Consider the following 20,519-nt stretch of genomic DNA (forward strand, 5'->3'; position numbering starts at 1 on the left):
TGCATAACAAACACATCACGTAAACCCAAAGTACTATATGTGGCAGAAAGCAGCATACCTGCCAGTCAGTGCCAGTCCAGCTGTGTAGATCCATAAAGACGTAGCTGCTGCAATCGGGTCTCCTCCAGGACTTTTATTTAACACCAACAAACGGAAGAGTTGCTGTTTAGCCACAACTCATGCTGAAGTCTGTTTTCTGTGACACTCTCAAAAAAAAAACAACACAGTCTCACACCCCAGCGGCTTCCCTCCTCCCACTCCCCAAACTCATGAACAGTTAACCCTCGCATGACAAAATGAACATTAACTCTGTGATCAACTTGTCCAAGTCCAGCACTTGCTCCAGAGGCTGTATTGTTGGTGTGAATAGTAATGCCGAAAGGCTCGAGTGTGCTTATTTTATGACCGCAATGCAGATGCCGTGCACACGCAACACGTGCGCGATGCATTCATAATACACCCGTAATACTGCCGTGATAATCTCAATGTGTCAGATCAGTTTCCTCACTACATGCATTATATAACCATGATTGTTCATCCTATATTCGCTATACATTATTAATATATCCGTAATTCATACTGGAACATTTGTCATTTTTGGCCATTTTTGTTGCGGATGACAACGAACGCCCACAATTTGTATACTCAATTCATGCGCAATTAATCCTCTCCCAGTGGGACAGGGCCCTTACATCTTATGCTGGTACATGTCTCTCTTCCGCTCCCCTCTTTTGGTGTGATGAAGCAGGTTAAAGGTTCACATGGATTCCTCTTTGTTTTGGAGATGCTCACCACAAACAGTAACTGATTTTATGTGCACTTTTATATATGCGTATATTTACCCAGGCATAACCGGGGTAAACTTTCATCCTTGTAATCAGACTGAAACCTCATAAGATTTATCTAAAACATGCTTATCCATTATTCTCATATGTCAATGCAATCATACAAGTCGGGCAGAGGTTTGCCTGTATTAAGAGCACACAAAAGTACTGCTGTACAAAACAATGGTGGAAAGAAACAGCAGGACAGACGACTGTATTCTTCCCAGTCTTTGGAATGAGAGGACATTACACAAATATCCAAAAAAGGATTAATCTTGTCAGTAATATCAATGTCACAATGCTCTCTGCAAAGCTCATAATTCAAGTCACTTTCCCGCTAGAGTTCTTCAAGAAGAGATGAAGAAATAAGTTTTATTACTTTAATTTCTCATTTTGTTATAAATAATCACAATATTAATCTTTCGTGTCTGTCCAAAGGAAAGGAATGTGCAAATACATTGTTAAAAACCACCACAATATTGACTTCATTAAAAATGTGTGAATATTAACCAACCCTGAACTAATGACAGGATAAGGTTAATGTTTTCACAACCACAGGCTCATTTCCAGAAATAAATGATTGCATTAATTTAACATGAGACCATGACAAATATTTTAAATAATTTTTTTAAAATTATACTTTCAAACCCAGAGTGTGTGTTGCTTTCATTTGTTTTATTTTCAAACCAAAAAACAAACAAAACAAAACTGAGTGGCACACACGCAAACAGCTGCATGTCTTCCGTTTATGGGGGGTTCAAACAAATTCAACCTGAAATTAAAATAATATATTTTTTTAAGTATTTATTGTACATATATTAATATGCAGTACCAGGAGATCTTTACCTTTTTGTTGGTCGCTGAAGTAACTGAAATAGGCTGGGCAGCTTATTGTAACCACCTCTCCAATCCTGGCTGAAGGCCAGCAGGCGATGATATCCCACATGCCCTGACAACCTGCTGGGAAAAGAGAATGCCATTAACAAGCCATCTCTCAAAGTGACAGACACATAACAAAAAGCTGAATAACACTGAGTGGAACATGACACCAACACAGCACAATACTGTGATGTTCACGCAGAGACAGCAAGGTACAATTCTGTCTAATACAATGCAGTTGTATGCAAAGGTTTAGGCACCCCTGATAATTTTCATGATTTTCCTTTATAAGTCTTTGGTTGTCTGGATCAGAAATTTCAGTTAAATATATCATATAGCAGACGAACACAATGATATTTGAGAAGTGAAATGAAGTTTCTAGTATTTACAGAAAGTCTGCAATAATTATTTAAACAAAATTAGGCAGGTGCATAAATTTGGGTACCCTTGTCATTTTATTGATTTTAATACATTTAGCACTAATTATTAGAACACAAAATTGGTTTGGTAAGCTCAGTGACCTCCTTACACAGGTGAATCCAATCATGAGAAAGGGTATTTAAGGTGGCCATTTGCAAATGTTTCCCCTCTTTGCATCTCTTCTAATGAGTGCAACATGGGAGCCTCTAAACAACTCTCAAATGACCTGAAAACAAAGACTGTTCAACATCATGGTTTAGGGGAAGGATACAAAAAGCTATCTCAGAGATTTCAGCTGTCAGTTTCCACTCTGAGGAACATAGGGGGAAAATGGAAGACTGCAGGCACAGTACTAGTTAAGGCCCAAAGTGGCAGGTGAAGAAAAATCTTATAAGCTGAAGTGAAGGATGGAGAGAACAGTCATAGTCAACCCACAGACCTGCTCCAAAGACCTACACCATGATCTTGCTGCAGATAGTGTCTCTGTGCATCCTTCAACTATACAGCACACTTTACACAAGGAGATGCTGGATGAGAGAGTAATGCAGAGAAAGCCTTTTGTGTGTACACACCACAAAAAGAGTTGCTTGAGGTATGCTAAAGCACATTTGGACAAGCCAGCTTCATTTTGGAATAAGGTGCTGTGGACTGATGAAACTAAAATTGAGTTATTTGGACATAACAAGGGGCGGTATGCATGGCTGAAAAAGAACACAGCAGTCTAAGAAAAACACTTGCTACCTACAGTAAAATTTTGAGGTGGTTCCATCATGCTGTGGGACTGTGTGGCCAGTGCAGGTACTGGGAATCTTGTTAAATTTGAGGGTCACATGTATTCCAGTCAATATCAGCAGATTCTTGAGAACAATATTCAAGAATCAGTGACAAAGTTGAAGTTGTGCTGGGGCTGGATCTTTTAAAAAGACAATGACCCTAAACACTGCTCAAAATCTACTAAGGCATTCATGCAGAGGAACAAGTACAAGCTGTCCATGCTTGGAAACCAACAAACCTGAGCTGTTTTGTAAAGAAGAATGGTCCAAAATACCTTCAACCAGAATCCAGACTCTCACTGGAAGCTATAGGAAGCATTTAGAGGCTGTTATTTCTGCAAAAGGAGGATCTATTAAATATTGATATATTTTTTTCTGTTGGGGTGCCTAAATTTATGCACCTGCCTAATTTTGTTTAAAGAATTATTGCACACTTTCTGTAAATCGTATAAACTTCATTTCACTTCTCAAATATCAATGTGTTTGTCTACTATATGATATATTTAACTGAAATTGCTGATCCAAACAACCAATGATTTATAAAGGAAAATCATGAAAATTATCAGGGGTGCCCAAAATTTTGCATACAACCATATATAATAAAATAAGTACTTGCATGTTGACCCAACAGGTTTTTTTCACTGACAATACTCATTATAGATTTTGAAATAATGAGACTTTTAAAAGCATTTGTAAGATCACTGAGTGAGTGCTGATACATGCCTAGAATACAATGAATAAACCATGCAGAAAGACATCCAAGGAATTTTCAAAATGTATTTAAATACCTTTGTGAACAAATTAGCACATGTAGAGAAGAAAACAAATCTTATATCAAATTTCTGACACGTCTGCATCACTTCCTGCTTTATTTTAACATTCTCTCCCCATGTTTGTTTCTGCACCTTTCTTCCTGTGCTTCTCTTCACCCGTTTTCCATTCAGGCGATTACTTCCAAGTATATTTAAGCCGTACTCTCTGTGTCTCCTGCGCCAGAACGTCTTGTTAATAATACAAAGCATTCCAGCATCTCTTGTGTTCTTCCTGATGACTTTTGCTGCCTTATCCTGGTTTTGTGTTTTTGCCTGCTCCCTTGAGCTCTAATCCCTGGTATACTAATCTCCTGTGTTTTGACCTTCCGCCTGTTTAATGGACCTGCTTCAATGCTTTGCCCCTTATGGACCTGGCTGCTAAGCAGGCAGATTATTCTCTCCATATGATGTTTGCTTGTCCCTGAATAAAAAAACAAACAAACAAACAAACAAAAAAATAGCTGTACTCGCCTTCAAGTGCGTTTTCTGCTCAGAGATCCTCAGTCATACTCCAGCCATTACACCTTACACATTTGTCTAATTTTCAAAAATATTTATTGGCTTGGCCTAAATAGGAGGGCCTGTAATCTTTTGTTGCAGCTACTGTGTAATTAACTGAATTAGGGACAATCATACAAAAATAACATTACAAAGACATGTTACTGAATAGCACCACTATCTGGGTAGCAGCCTGATATTTTCTTGTAGAACACATTTATTTACATGTAAATGTAACCGTGCTGAACTTGGCCGTGTATTATTCCAGCTTGGTTCAAACAGATGTAACTCTATTCTGTTCGTCTTTCTTATAGTTTATCTCTGCATTGTGTTTGAATAATGGCAAGGAGACGGAATGAAGTGGTTGCTGTTTTATCTGTGTGGAGCAGAGTATATACTGGCGAAAGACCATTCGGGGTTTTCACGTATCCCATAATCCCTTGCGTGCCAGAGAGTCGCTGCAGTCAAAACAACACAGAGAATCCACACGATGACAATTGTAAATGAGTATTATACTACAAAAATGTCATTTTTTTATGCTTTTCATCACGTTAATAAGAGACTGCTGCATGATACCCTGAAAACTTGCTAAAACAATTATAACAAAAAATCTGTGTCTGCTACGTTTAATCTGCATGGAATTTAATAAACGCAAACCGATTTTCAGACATATTATATATATTAGTCTGGAACAAAGAGGACAAACAGTGTTGTAAAGAACAATAATCAAGACGTTAAAGAGCAAACTTCACTTTCCCCCAGAACGACATGATCAGGAAGCGAGTGTAGCTCACAGCAGCTCCCATTGAAAATAACGAAGTGATTCTCACGTTTACATAAAACAAACGCAATAACAATGTCTAAAAACCCAGAGAATATATTCACAAGAGTTTTAGGCACAATATAAAAATAGTTTTATGTTGCGATGTTAATTGTGTTGTCCGTGTGCAGCCGTTAAAGTGAAGCGTAATCAGAGCGTATCAATGCAGTTCTCAATGTTACTGAGATCTCGCAGCGCAATGACGTCTCCGAGGTTTTGCTGGATTTGAAACCTGAAAAGCCTCAATGGGCTCATCATAGTGAATGCTGCACTTTGTGCCAGTGTCCAATAAAATGGCAATATATAATACACTTATATTCAACTTTATTTTCATTATGCAGCATACATGTACAGAGTCAACGAAACACAGTTGACATCTAACCAGGAGTGCAAAAAAAGCATTAAATACCAAGTGCAACTGAATAATATGTACAGTTAGGAGTGAGGTAGACAAATAGGAGATGGACAATATACAGCTGGGCATGTACAGAAATCTATAAACAGATGACTACACTGACATACTAATATCAGTATATACAATAGTGTATGAAGGTGCTTGCAGCAATGTAATTACAGGATAAATAAATTTATTGCAAATGATTTGTGTAAATATTGATCTGTAGTTGGAAAAGTTTATACTTTTGCTGGGCAGGATTTTATACAACCCCAAATCAGAAAAAGATATGGAAGATGTAAATCCTCCCAACTTGCCGAGTGATTTGTTGTGTGGGCCGCCAGAAGAGGAGGTACTGCTGGCCCACCACCAGAGGACGCCCTGCCTGAAGTGTGGGCTTCAGGCACGAGAGGGCGCTGCCGCCACGGACACAGCCGGGAGTGACAGCTGTCACTCATTATTTCCTGACAGCTGTCACTCATTCAGACTTCATCATCTCACTCCATAAAACCCAGACCTCATCTCCACCTCATCGCCAAGATATCGTACTTCTATGGAGGTAACCTTCTCAGCCTGCAGATTCAGATAAGTGGTTACACAGACGCTGCACGAGAGTGTGTTAGAGGTGAAGGTGGCATTCCCACCGTTGTTGTTACGGGGTGTACACACACCCACACTTGACTGTCTTTGCTCTTCGCCAGCAGTACCAGATCCGACAGTCGGGGACGGTGATCACCTGGGAATTCGGGACTTGGCGGCTCCAGTATTCACGAGGTTCGGTGGCGGCGGAAATCGTGTGGTTCCGGCTCTTCTCAGGACAGACGTCTTCTATCCTCGAGCCTGCCCACAATCGTGTGGTTCCGGCTCTTCTCAGGACAGACGTCTTCTATCCTCGAGCCTGCCCACATGTCACCTTTGTGGATTGACTGTTATCAGATTCTGAGATTGTCTGTATATTCGTTGTGCACCTTCACAACATTAAATTGTTACTTTTTGGCTCATCTATTGACCGTTCATTTTGCACCCCCTGTTGTGGGTCCGTGTCACTACACTTTCACAACAGGATATCTCGGCCTTCAAAGTTCTCGTTTGAATATTTGCTACTACCACCAAGATCTGCACCCGCGGCGGCTCCACCCGGGCCCGTGCCCTGGGCTTCCGTGCGCACCGCGCCGTTCGGCCTTCACCAACGCCCCCGCGACGTTCCAAGCCTTGGTTAACGACGTCTTGCGGGACTTCCTGCACCGATTCGTCTTCGTATATCTGGACGATATTCTCATCTTTTCTCCGGATCCTGAGACCCATGTCCAGCATGTACGTCAGGTCCTACAGCGGTTGTTAGAGAACCGACTGTTTGTGAAGGGCGAGAAGTGCGAGTTTCACCGCACGTCTTTGTCCTTCCTGGGGTTTATCATCTCCTCTAACTCCGTCACCCCTGATCCGGCCAAGGTTGCGGCGGTGAGAGATTGGCCCCAACCAACAAGCCGTAGGAAGCTGCAACAGTTCCTAGGCTTCGCTAATTTCTATAGGAGGTTCATTAAGGGCTACAGTCAGGTAGTTAGCCCCCTGACAGCCCTGACCTCTCCAAAAGTCCCCTTCACCTGGTCGGATCGGTGCAAAGCCGTGTTCAAGGAGTTGAAACGACGGTTCTCTACTGCGGCAGTTTTGGTGCAACCCGACCCTAGCCGCCAGTTCGTGGTTGAAGTGGACGCCTCTGACTCAGGGATAGGAGCCGTGCTATCCCAGTGCGGAGAGACCGATAAGGTTCTTCACCCGTGTGCCTACTTTTCTCGCAGGTTGACCCCGGCTGAACGGAACTATGACGTCGGCAATCGAGAACTCCTTGCGGTGAAAGAGGCTCTTGAGGAGTGGAGACACCTGTTGGAGGGAGCGTCTGTGCCATTCGTGGTTTTCACTGACCATCGGAACCTGGAGTATATCAGGACCGCCAAGCGGCTGAACGCCAGGCAAGCCCACTGGTCACTGTTCTTCGGGCGTTTTGACTTCCGGATCACCTATCGCCCCGGGACCAAGAACCAGAGGTCGGATGCCTTGTCCCGGGTACACGAAGAGGAGGTCAAAACTGCACTGTCGGATCCACCGGAGCCCATCCTGCCTGAGTCCACTATCGTGGCCACCCTCACCTGGGACGTGGAGAAGATCGTCCGGGAGGCCCTGGCATGAAGCCCAGAACTGGGAACTGGACCAAAAGACAAACTATACGTCCCACCAGAGGCCAGGGCTGCGGTCCTAGACTTCTGTCATGGTTCCAAGCTCGCCTGTCATCCGGGGGTGCGAAGGACCGTGGCAGTTGTCCGGCAGCGCTTCTGGTGGGCGTCTATGGAGTCCGACGTCCGGGAGTACATCCAGGCCTGCACCACCTGTGCCAGGGGCAAGGCTGACCACAGGAAGTCCCAAGGTCTGCTCCAACCGCTTCCTGTGCCTCACCGTTCCTGGTCCCACATCGGCCTGGATTTTGTCACGGGTCTCCCACCGTCCCAGGGCAACACCACCATCCTCACGATAGTGGACCGATTCTCCAAGGCGGCCCACTTCGTGGCCGTCATGAAGCTCCCTACAGCCCAGGAGACAGCGGACCTCCTGGTCCACCACGTCGTCCGTCTGCATGGGATCCCTACTGACGTAGTCTCGGATCGTGGTCCCGTTTTCCTCTCACGTCTGGAGGAGTTTCTGCAGGGAACTGGGGGCCACCATGAGCCTCTCGTCCGGGTACCATCCACAGACGAACCGACACGCAGAGCGGGCCAACCAGGAGTTGGAACAGACCCTCCGCTGTGTGACATCCGCGCACCCGACGGCCTGGAGCAACCACCTGGCCTGGATCGAGTATGCGCATAACAGCCAGGTGTCTTCTGCTACCGGCCTCTCCCCATTTGAGGTGTGTTTGGGGTACCAGCCCCCATTATTTCCCGTGGTGGAGGGAGAGGTCGGTGTGCCCTCGGTCCGGGCCCACCTTCGGAGGTGCCGTTGGGTGTGGCGCACCGCCCGTTCTGCCTTGTTGAAGGCCCGGACGAGGGCCAAGACCCATGCAGACCGCCGGCGGTCCCCGGCCCCTGCATACCAGCCCGGGCAGGAGGTGTGGTTGTCGACGAAGGACATCCCGCTTCAGGTACAGTCACCGAAACTGATGGACAGGTTCATCGGACCCTTTCGCATCCTCAAGGTCCTTAGCCCTGCCGCAGTGAAGCTCCAGCTCCCAGCTTCACTGTGGATCCACCCGGTGTTCCACATCTCCAAAATCAAACCGCACCACACCTCACCCCTCTGTGCTCCCGGTCCGGCGCCGCCTCCTGCCCGGATCATTGACGGGGAGCCGGCTTGGACAGTGCGCCGGCTCCTGGATGTCCGTCGAATGGGCCGGGGGTTCCAATATCTGGTGGACTGGGAGGGGTATGGACCCGAAAAATGCTCCTGGGTGAAGAGGAGCTTCATCCTGGATCCGGCCCTCCTGGCCGATTTCTACCGTCGACACCCCCATAAGCCTGGTCGGGCGCCAGGAGGCGCCCGTTGGGGAGGGGTCCTGTTGTGTGGGCCGCCAGAAGAGGAGGTACTGCTGGCCCACCACCAGAGGGCACCCTGCCTGAAGTGCGGGCTTCAGGCACGAGAGGGCGCTGCCGCCACGGACACAGCCGGGAGTGACAGCTGTCACTCATTATTTCCTGACAGCTGTCACTCATTCATACTTCATCATCTCACTCCATAAAACCCAGACGTCATCTCCACCTCATCGCCGAGATATCGTACTTCTATGGAGGTAACCTTCTCAGCCTGCAGATTCAGATAAGTGGTTACACAGACGCTGCACGAGTGTGTGTTAGAGGTGGAGGTGGCATTCCCACCGTTGTTGTTACGGGGTGTACACACACCCACACTTGACTGTCTTTGCTCTTCGCCAGCAGTACCAGATCCGACAGTCGGGGACGGTGATCACCTGGGAATTCGGGACTTGGCGGCTCCAGTATTCACCAGGTTCGGTGGCGGCGGAAATCGTGTGGTTCCGGCTCTTCTCAGGACAGACGTCTTCTATTCTCGAGCCTGCCCACACGTCACCTTTGTGGATTGACTGTTATCAGATTCTGAGATTGTCTGTATATTCGTTGTGCACCTTCACAACATTAAATTGTTACTTTTTGGCTCATCTATTGACCGTTCATTTTGCGCCCCCTGTTGTGGGTCCGTGTCACTACACTTTCACAACATGATTCTTATCATTACTTTGACTTTATTGTCTGGTCAACTTTGTTTAATTTCGTATTATACATCAATGCATGTATCATGTGTTTAAGGCTTGCAACTCATTCCAAAAAAGTGGGACGGGGGTTTACAAGCTGCCACTGAGAAGTTTGAGCCTGTCTGAGATGTGGGGTGCAGTTCTGCATCTTTTGCATTCTAAGAAACCAACGCTTCTCGAGAATGTGTAAAGTTTTGACTCACGATGTGTAAAGCTGAGAAATGTTGGTTTCTCAGAATGCAAAAGATGAACTATGCCCTACTTTGCCTGGGTCAGGCTCAAAACTTCTCAATTGCTCCTTGTACCCAGCAAAGCCCTGGACAGACTCCAGTGCATGCAGAGCTCAGATGCTAGGGTTCTCAATTGTACCGAGACATCAACCTCATTCATTTTCATTTGCATATTTTCAAAAATCCTCCTCTTCACCTGTGAATCCATCTAAGCTTTCACCCTCCAGTATCTTTATATATATTAAAATTCCAGCAGGGGGCGGTAAATCATCTAAACATTAAAAGTGAAGTGGCCCCTGTGTCCGTGTGACAGGCTGTGGGGTGGCGTTGTCATGCTCGGCCCCAGTTTGGGGTTTAGGTCCAGATTTTCGGCTCAATGTCCTCTATGGTCTTCTGGTTTTGTTTTCATATGTTTATAGTTTCTCATGTAAATGTCAGTTTGGTTCTGTTTATTGTTTTTCTATGTTTGCACTTTTGTCACTGAGTCATTCTTTGGTTATCATCTATTTTATAGTTGGTTATTGTATTCTTTCAATCATAGTCCTTTTACTTACTTTAGTTCTGTTAATCACATTTATTATATTATGCCTCAGTCACAGGTTTTTGTTATTATTTATCTTCAGTGTTGCTTATCTGATTATGTTCCATTTGTTATTTATTGCATGTTCTGTTTATCAGTTATCTTGTTTTATTTATTGCACTATTCTGTAGTCACCGGTTTTGTTTTTCTGTTGTTTAACGAATAGTTTGTTTTGCCACCTGGTTATCTTTCATTTCTTCTTTCAGCCATGATTAGTTTCCATTCTAATGATTCATTCCTTCATGCTTAGTCTGTTCCTGGCCATAGCTGTATTGTATTCTGTCCTCGGTTTTCTGATTTATCTTTGTTCTCAGTTTCTGCCTCATCTTATTTGATTGCCCCTGCACCAGATCTTGTGTCTTCGTCGCTCACTGTGACTCTTTCTACTCTGTGTTTTCATCCATTCCTGCTCTTGCACCTGCTCACATGTCTTTGTCTCTTTCATCACTCCACTGTATTTTTGTTCCTCACTGTCTTGCATGGTGCACAATATTTGTCTTCCCTGGTCACGCCCCCTACCAGAGACTTCCACACACCTGCTTCACATCACTTTGATTAGTTCGCTCCTTATTTAAACCCTCACATTTCCCACAGCTCACTGCCCGCCCGGTTGTTGGCTTCGTTGACTTTCTCGCCTCTCGTTGTTGTCCAGTTTTCCTTTGTGTTTTTTTTACCTTGCTTTTGTGCTCCGACCTCCGCCTTGCCGTATCATGAACTCCGCCTGTATCTTGACTCTGGCTTTGCTTTGCCTGCTTTATACCTCGACACCGTGTGAATGAACCCTGCCTGGTTTGTGGACCACATCCCAGCCTGTACCATGTCTGATACCTCCGCTCCCATGTCTGACTACCTGTGTACCGAACCCAATGCCTGGTTTCTAGATAAAGCCTTTTATTCATCTAAACCAACCATGCCTGTGAGTTTGCATGTGTCTCCTACTGCTTCCAGTTTTGTTCCACCATGTGTCCTGACAGGCGTGGCACAAACAGGAAGTGGACACAAATGCGGACTCACAGAAACAAGTTGGAGTTATCAAAAGGCTTTATGTTATAAATGAGCAAAGGTTCGGTACACAAGATGACAATCGGCAATCCAAAGGTGACAGACAGACGTGAGGCAGAGTCATGGTCAAAAAACAAGCAAGGTGCAAAAACAAAGATCGACAGAGTTCAAGGGCAAAGACCAGACTAAGGTAAAAAAAAACTAAGCAAGGTCAAACACAGTTAGGCAAACACAGTTATGACAAAACACACACACACACACACTAATCTTCAACTGCTTAGTCCAATTAAGGGTCGTGGGGGGCTGGAGCCTATCCCAACAGTCATAGAGCACAAGGTGGGGTACACACTGGACAGGATGCCAGTCTGTCACAGGGCCACATATAGACAAACAAACACATTCACACCCGCGCACACACACCTATGACTATTTAATGTTTGCAATATGGAAAATAATTCAAGGGCTAGAGAGAAGGCAAAAGCACAAGGCAAAAAGGCACAATGAACTGGCAAAGACAGGAAGAACACAAAGGGTTTAAATAACACAGGTGGTGATTTAGAGAAATGAGACACAGGTGTGTGAGAACATACAGGAAGGGGGCCTGGCCGGACAAATCAAAGATGAGGGAAGACGGAAGGCAAGAGTGCAGTTAGACAAATAAAAAGCAGACTGAATCATAATGAAAAATAAACCCAAATACAATACAAAGAAAATGCAAAAACCCACACATGAAATAATCCCCCCACATTAAAGGTACAAAGAAACAAAGCCCAGAAAACAAAGGTAAGAATTGAGAAGAGATCAACAAGAAAACTAAGGGTGGAAGAGAAACTTGAACAGAACACAACACGTGGCAAAAGTATAACAAACAGATAATTCAATCAGCAACTAAAGTATAATAACAGAAGACAGGGTCCAGGGCCAGACAGTTGAACAGTGAAGGGAAGTGAAAGTGGGCACAGACAGGGGACACACCAAGACATAAGCGCAAACAAGGGGCAGTGCATGACAATGCGTATGCATGCGTGTGCACCTTTGAACACAGAGAAACTGGAGAGAGCTGACATTTGCTGTTTGGCATGCTTATGTATTTTGGGTCAAAGATGAATGCTGCCAAAATGAAACGATATATTTGAAGGAATTACAGATATTATGCAACAATAGTGAACAAAGGATGTTGACTCACAAGCCATTCCAAATCATTATAGAAACATTACATAATTTATTACCACCCTTGAAAATTGTCAGCTACCCATTTTATAAACCCCCGATCTAGAACCTGTGGATCCCCATGGGCAAGGTGCTAGTTAGATGTTTACATCCCTACACACAGTTCTGGAGTCTGTAGCCCACAAACAGCCAACCACACCTGACTATTGACATTTAGGGGCAGAACCTTCAATGCTGCAGCCCACACTCTTTGGAACTGTCTCCCATCGGAAATCTACAACATTCCTTCTCTGGAGATCTTTAGGGATACCCTGGAATATTACATGTTCAGGCGTGTAGTCTTTAACCATCTCCCATTTTATGTAAAGCATACTTGGGTATCCAGAAATCTAAGCTGTGGTTGTTATTGAGCAGTTGAACAGGCATACCTAGTGTAGCCAGTGAAAGAACATCTGGTACATTTTTTTAAGCACTACATATCTCAACTGTCCTTTATTTACAATTTGTTTTAAAAAGGATTAACTGGACTGCAGACTGGGCACCTGATGAGGTTAATACTGGAAATCATCTTTTGGACAGGTGAACGACACTGTGGCAGTGTTGATAAATTTCACCTCAGGGTAAGAAGATGTGGGTTTGATTAATAACAGACAATAACCTGACTACTGGACTGAATGGTTGGCCAGCTGTAGGCGTTACAACTATGATGGGCTGTTGATCTGTCCAGAAAATACCCCCTTTCTCACCTCATGAGTAATGGGGGCTTTTCAAAACAGGGTGAAGATGATGATTAAAGCCAATCTTAAACATCCACAGGCTCAGGTGGTGTGTCTGTAGATGTAAACATACAAAGATGGACCTCTGTCCTCAGTTAACATTATATGCTCCACAGAGTCAACTGGAATATGAATATGGAGGTGAGATGCTGGTTAAAAATGCCTTCTACAATGAGCACAGTGTGAGGAGAGAATCCTTTCTACACTCACTGCATTACAAAAATAAATAAAAAATAAAATCAGATGTGACATCTTAACTGTGTCTGAGCACTTATGAAATTTGTGTTTGCTTTGTCCTATTTTAATGTTCTCAGTGTTAGTTAGCATATTCATATTACTGGGTCTATTTGCATTACTAGGTTTTGGAAAAGCCTAGGAACACACCCCTCAACTCAATCAACCTTTATTTCTAAAGCACGTTTAAAATGACAGCAGCCAAAGAAAGTGCTGTACATGATTAAAAATGGGCACCAAGTTACCCCCAATCGTAAATAAATCAATTAAAAATAACAATAAACTTGCAACAGGCAATTAAACAAAGTAAAATAAAGAGTAAAAATAGTAGGAAATAATTTGATTTAATTTAATTTATTTTATTTACATAGCTCTAAATCACAACAAAGATGCCTCAAACGCTTCACACAAGTAAGGTCTAACCTTACCAACCCCTAGAGCAAGCACACAGGCAACAGTGGTAAGGAAAAACTTCCTCTGATGATACTGAGGAAGAAACATCAAGCAGACAACACTCAAAGGGTGACCTTCTGCTTGGGCCATGCTACCGACACACTAGACAAATATACAGGAACTTTTGGGAGTCCATGCTGGTGTGCAGGACAGGAAGACACCCACTCCCACCTCAGGATGGAGCCGCACCACAAACAGAGAGAAAAAAAAAAAAACAGAAGCAGGCGGCAGAAAGACTACAGATAAGGTATAATATGTCAGCATTAAGCAACAGGAAAAACACAAGAAATACTAAGATGAAACAGAGATGTAATCACTGATTTAGGAAATGCCAGAGAAAAGAAAGAGGTTTTTAAAGAGGCTTTAAAAGTCTGGGCGCAGCCGCTGCAAAGGCTTTGTCACCTCTCATCTTTAATCTGGTTTTATGCACCTCCAGCAACAGTTGGTCAGAAGACCTTAAGGCTCTGGTAGGGGTGTAAGGAAAATAAGCTCAGAAAGATACACTGTGGCCAGGCCATTGAGGGCTTTAAAAATAATTAAAAGAAGCTTAAAAATCAACCCAATAACGAATCTGAAGCCAGTGAAAAGTAGCCAAGACCGGCGTAATGTGGTCGGACTTTCTCTTTCCTGAAAAAAGACAAGCAGCAGCATTCTGAATAAGCTGGAGGCAGTTTAGAGAGGTCTGATCTAAGCCAATGTACAGAGAGTTACAATAATCTAGTCTACTTGTGATGAAGGTGTGGATAACCTTCTCAAGGTTAATCCTAGAGAAATATGGCTTGGACTTGGCTAGGAGACGGAGCCGGAAGAAACTTGTTCCAAGAACAGCACTGATCTGCTTATCAAATTTAAAATGGCTATCAAAAATCACCCCAAGGTTCCTCACACAGGAATGAATGTTGGAACCCAGGGGACCCAGGACATCAGCAGAGCAGGCTGTGGAAGTGCTCCCCCCAAACAGGATAACCTCCATCTTGGATTCATTAAGATTTAATGGGTTAGCACTCATCCAAGATTTGACCTCACTTGAACAATCCAATAATGGCTGCATTGGGTCATTGCCCACTGACCTTAGTGGCAGTGACACCCTAAAAAATAGTGTTTGAATATACAGCCAGATAGATAGATAGATGAGCCATCCCTTCCAGTTTATCAACATACGCAAAAATCAGAATGTCAATGACGTAGTAGCACATCCTGGCCTAAGAGGTGTTGAACAGTCATAAAATCAATTTATTTACATTGCTTTCAATTAAGAAAACCACACTAAATGACAGGCAAGTATGGAGGGAGGAGATAAAGTTTTGCTGAAAATGAAGTTGGAAACAATTTGTTTGCAATATGAAAATAGACAAACAAACAGCCACGTTTTGTCCCCGAAGGGGTTGTAAAACACTAAAACATCAATCAGAAATGAAATCTGGAGGGAAATGAAGGAGGAGATACAGTTCTTGTGCCAGGCATAAAAAAAACTCATTAAATCTGTTTAATTAGAAGCTTGTGTGTGAAAATTTCACAAAACAATGACAAAGTTTTGTGCAGAGTGCTTAGTTCTTCCAAACAAAACAATTAGAACTGAAATCCATTGAAAATTCAGTAAGGAGATGCATCTTTTCCGAATGGTGATGGACGATGGATGCCTCATGATGGCAACATCTCATCTGGCCTTCTGCCCAGAGTTAGGGAGTCAGTGAACACAGGGACTGTTTTAGCACAGAAATACACTAAATCGGAGGAATAACCTATTTTTTAATTGCTTAACATTTTTTGTTGGTTAATTATGTTAAAAAAAAAAAAATCAGCACTCTTATGTCTTACAACCCTGAAAAGACTTTGTTTGACTTTTTTACCTTTTTACTTTTTTTTTTTTTTTACTTTTTTACTGTGCTCCAACGCCTAAGGAAGACCTCTAACGGTCGAAACATCGCGACGGAGCACTTTTATCAGCTAACTTTCATCAGCGTTGGCAAGCTAACTAGCTTGCTAACGCTTTTGTTTTTATTTTATTTTATTTATTTATTTTTTAGCACTGTTGTCGTGCGTTATCTGTGCTGCTCCACAGCGTGTTTAGTCGATTTTTATTTTATTTTAGCACCGTTGTCGTGCGTTCACTGTTGTCGTGCGTTGCCTGTGCTGCTTCATGGCCTGTTTGGTGCCTTGATTGGGGCACTCCTTCTGCTGAATCACCTCTAAATTATTTACACATTATTCACTTTGTGTGTTTTTAGGAATCCGCTAGGTTGTGTAGCTACTAGCTCTTAGCCGATTTAGCATGGCGGCTTCTCCTGTCTCTCCCGTACTTTTCTGCTCTGGGTGTGAAATGTTTAGTTATTCCTCGGCCTCCTTTAGCAGTAACGGTACTTGTAATAAGTGCAGCTTATTCGTAGCTTTGGAGGCCAGGCTGGGCGAATTGGAGACTCGGCTCCGCACCGTGGAAAATTCTACAGCTAGCCAGGCCCCTGTAGTCGGTGCGGACCAAGGTAGCTTAGCCGCCGTTAGTTCCCCCCTGGCAGATCCCGGGCAGTCGGGAAAGCAGGCTGACTGGGTGACTGTGAGGAGGAAGCGTAGCCCTAAACAGAAGCCCCGTGTACACCGTCAACCCGTTCACATCTCTAACCGTTTTTCCCCACTCGACGATACACTCGCCAAGGATCAAACTCTGGTTATTGGCGACTCTGTTTTGAGAAATGTGAAGTTAGCGACACCAGCAACCATTGTCAATTGTCTTCCGGGGGCCAGAGCAGGCGACATCGAAGGACATTTGAAATTGCTGGCTAAGGCTAAGCGTAAATTTGGTAAGATTGTAATTCACGTCGGCAGTAATGACACTCGGTTACGCCAATCGGAGGTCACTAAAATTAACATTAAATCGGTGTGTAACTTTGCAAAAACAATGTCGGACTCTGTTGTTTTCTCTGGGCCCCTCCCCAATCAGACCGGGAGTGACATGTTTAGCCGCATGTTCTCCTTGAATTGCTGGCTGTCTGAGTGGTGTCCAAAAAATGAGGTGGGCTTCATTGATAATTGGCAAAGCTTCTGGGGAAAACCTGGTCTTGTTAGGAGAGACGGCATCCATCCCACTTTAGATGGAGCAGCTCTCATTTCTAGAAATCTGGCCAATTTTCTTGGATCCTCCAAACTGTGACTGTCCAGCGTTGGGACCAGGAGGCAGAGCTGTGGTCTTATACACCTCTCTGCAGCTTCTCTCCCCCTGCCATCCCCTCATTACCCCATCCCCGTAGAGACGGTGCCTGCTCCCAGACCACCAATAACCAGCAAAAATCTATTTAAGCATAAAAATTCAAAAAAAAAAAAATAATATAGCACCTTCAATTGCACCACAGACTAAAACAGTTAAATGTGGTCTATTAAACATTAGGTCTCTCTCTTCTAAGTCCCTGTTGGTAAATGATATAATAATTGATCAACGTATTGATTTATTCTGCCTAACAGAAACCTGGTTACAGCAGGATGAATATGTTAGTTTAAATGAGTCAACACCCCCGAGTTACAATAACTGTCAGAATGCTCGTAGCACGGGCCGTGGCGGAGGATTAGCAGCAATCTTCCATTCCAGCTTATTAATTAATCAAAAACCTAGACAGAGCTTTAATTCATTTGAAAGCTTGTCTCTTAGTCTTGTCCATCCAAATTGGAAGTCCCAAAAACCAGTTTTATTTGTTATTATCTATCGTCCACCTGGTCGTTACTGTGAGTTTCTCTGTGAATTTTCAGACCTTTTGTCTGACTTAGTGCTTAGCTCAGATAAGATAATTATAGTGGGCGATTTTAACATCCACACAGATGCTGAGAATGACAGCCTCAACACTGCATTTAATCTATTATTAGACTCTATCGGCTTTGCTCAAAAAGTAAATGAGTCCACCCACCACTTTAATCATATCTTAGATCTTGTTCTGACTTATGGTATGGAAATAGAAGACTTAACAGTATTCCCTGAAAACTCCCTTCTGTCTGATCATTTTTTAATAACATTTACATTTACCCTGATGGACTACCCTGCAGTGGGGAATAAGTTTCATTACACTAGAAGTCTTTCAGAAAGCGCTGTAACTAGGTTTAAGGATATGATTCCTTCTTTATGTTCTCTAATGTCATATACCAACACAGAGCAGAGTAGCTACCTAAACTCTGTAAGGGAGTTAGAGTATCTCGTCAATAGTTTTACATCCTCTTTGAAGACAACTTTGGATGCTGTAGCTCCTCTGAAAAAGAGAGCTTTAAATCAGAAGTGTCTGACTCCGTGGTATAACTCACAAACTCGTAGCTTAAAGCAGATAACCCGTAAGTTGGAGAGGAAATGGCGTCTCACTAATTTAGAAGATCTTCACTTAGCCTGGAAAAAGAGTTTGTTGCTCTATAAAAAAGCCCTCCGTAAAGCTAGGACATCTTTCTACTCATCACTAATTGAAGAAAATAAGAATAACCCCAGGTTTCTTTTCAGCACTGTAGCCAGGCTGACAAAGAGTCAGAGCTCTATTGAGCTGAGTATTCCATTAACTTTAACTAGTAATGACTTCATGACTTTCTTTGCTAACAAAATTTTGACTATTAGAGAAAAAATTACTCATAACCATCCCAAAGATGTATCGTTATCTTTGGCTGCTTTCAGTGATGCCGGTATTTGGTTAGACTCTTTCTCTCCGATTGTTCTGTCTGAGTTATTTTCATTAGTTACTTCATCCAAACCATCAACATGTTTATTAGACCCCATTCCTGCCAGGCTGCTCAAGGAAGTCCTACCATTATTTAATGCTTCAATCTTAAATATGATCAATCTATCTTTGTTAGTTGGTTATGTACCACAGGCCTTTAAGGTGGCAGTAATTAAACCATTGCTTAAAAAGCCATCACTTGACCCAGCTATCTTAGCTAATTATAGGCCAATCTCCAACCTTCCTTTTCTCTCAAAGATTCTTGAGAGGGTAGTTGTAAAACAGCTAACTGATCACCTGCAGAGGAATGGTCTATTTGAAGAGTTTCAGTCAGGTTTTAGAATTCATCATAGTACAGAAACAGCATTAGTGAAGGTTACAAATGATCTTCTTATGGCTTCGGACAGTGGACTTATCTCTGTGCTTGTTCTGTTGGACCTCAGTGCTGCTTTTGATACTGTTGACCATAAAATTTTATTACAGAGATTAGAGCATGTCATAGGTATTAAAGGCACTGCGCTGCGGTGGTTTGAATCATATTTGTCTAATAGATTACAGTTTGTTCATGTAAATGGGGAATCTTCTTCACAGACTAAAGTTAATTATGGAGTTCCACAAGGTTCTGTGCTAGGACCAATTTTATTCATTTTATACATGCTTCGCTTAGGCAGTATTATTAGACGGTATTGCTTAAATTTTCATTGTTACGCAGATGATACCCAGCTTTATCTATCCATGAAGCCAGAGGATACACACCAATTAGCTAAACTGCAGGATTGTCTTACAGACATAAAGACATGGATGACCTCTAATTTCCTGCTTTTAAACTCAGATAAAACTGAAGTTATTGTACTTGGCCCCACAAATCTTAGAAGCATGGTGTCTAACCAGATCGTTACTCTGGATGGCATTTCCCTGATCTCTAGTAATACTGTGAGAAATCTTGGAGTCATTTTTGATCAGGATATGTCATTCAAAGCGCATATTAAACAAATATGTAGGACTGCCTTTTTGCATTTACGCAATATCTCTAAAATCAGAAAGGTCTTGTCTCAGAGTGATGCTGAAAAACTAATTCATGCATTATTTCCTCTAGGCTGGACTATTGTAATTCATTATTATCAGGTTGTCCTAAAAGTTCCCTAAAAAGCCTTCAGTTGGTTCAGAATGCTGCAGCTAGAGTACTGACGGGGACTAGCAGGAGAGAGCATATCTCACCCGTGTTGGCCTCTCTTCATTGGCTTCCTGTTAATTCTAGAATAGAATTTAAAATTCTTCTTCTTACTTATAAGGTTTTGAATAATCAGGTCCCATCTTATCTTAGGGACCTCGTAGTACCATATTACCCCATTAGAGCGCTTCGCTCTCAGACTGCGGGCTTACTTGTAGTTCCTAGGGTTTGTAAGAGTAGAATGGGAGGCAGAGCCTTCAGCTTTCAGGCTCCTCTCCTGTGGAACCAGCTCCCAATTCAGATCAGGGAGACAGATACCCTCTCTACTTTTAAGATTAGGCTTAAAACTTTCCTTTTCGCTAAGGCTTATAGTTAGGGCTGGATCGGGTGACCCTGGACCATCCCTTGGTTATGCTGCTTTAGACGTAGATTGTGGGGGGGTTCCCATGATGCACTGTTTCTTTCTCTTTTTGCTCCGTATGCATCACTCTGCATTTAATCATTAGTGATCGATCTCTGCCCCCCTTCACGGCATGTCTTTTTCCTGGTTTTTTC

General features: G+C 43.2%; 1 protein-coding gene across 1 annotated transcript in view; it reads right to left on the bottom strand.

Moving 5' to 3' along the window:
• The window catches only part of LOC117509353 (vasoactive intestinal polypeptide receptor-like), a 173,265-nt gene that overhangs the window by 97,992 nt on the left and 54,754 nt on the right, over positions 1 to 20,519 (bottom strand). The window contains exon 3 of the mRNA XM_034169026.1: positions 1,671 to 1,781. Within this exon, the coding sequence (XP_034024917.1) occupies positions 1,671 to 1,781 (111 nt within the window). The remainder of the gene's footprint in view (positions 1 to 1,670; positions 1,782 to 20,519) is intronic.

The sequence above is a fragment of the Thalassophryne amazonica genome, chromosome 1 (assembly GCF_902500255.1).
Source record: "Thalassophryne amazonica chromosome 1, fThaAma1.1, whole genome shotgun sequence".
Classification (NCBI taxonomy): domain Eukaryota; kingdom Metazoa; phylum Chordata; class Actinopteri; order Batrachoidiformes; family Batrachoididae; genus Thalassophryne; species Thalassophryne amazonica.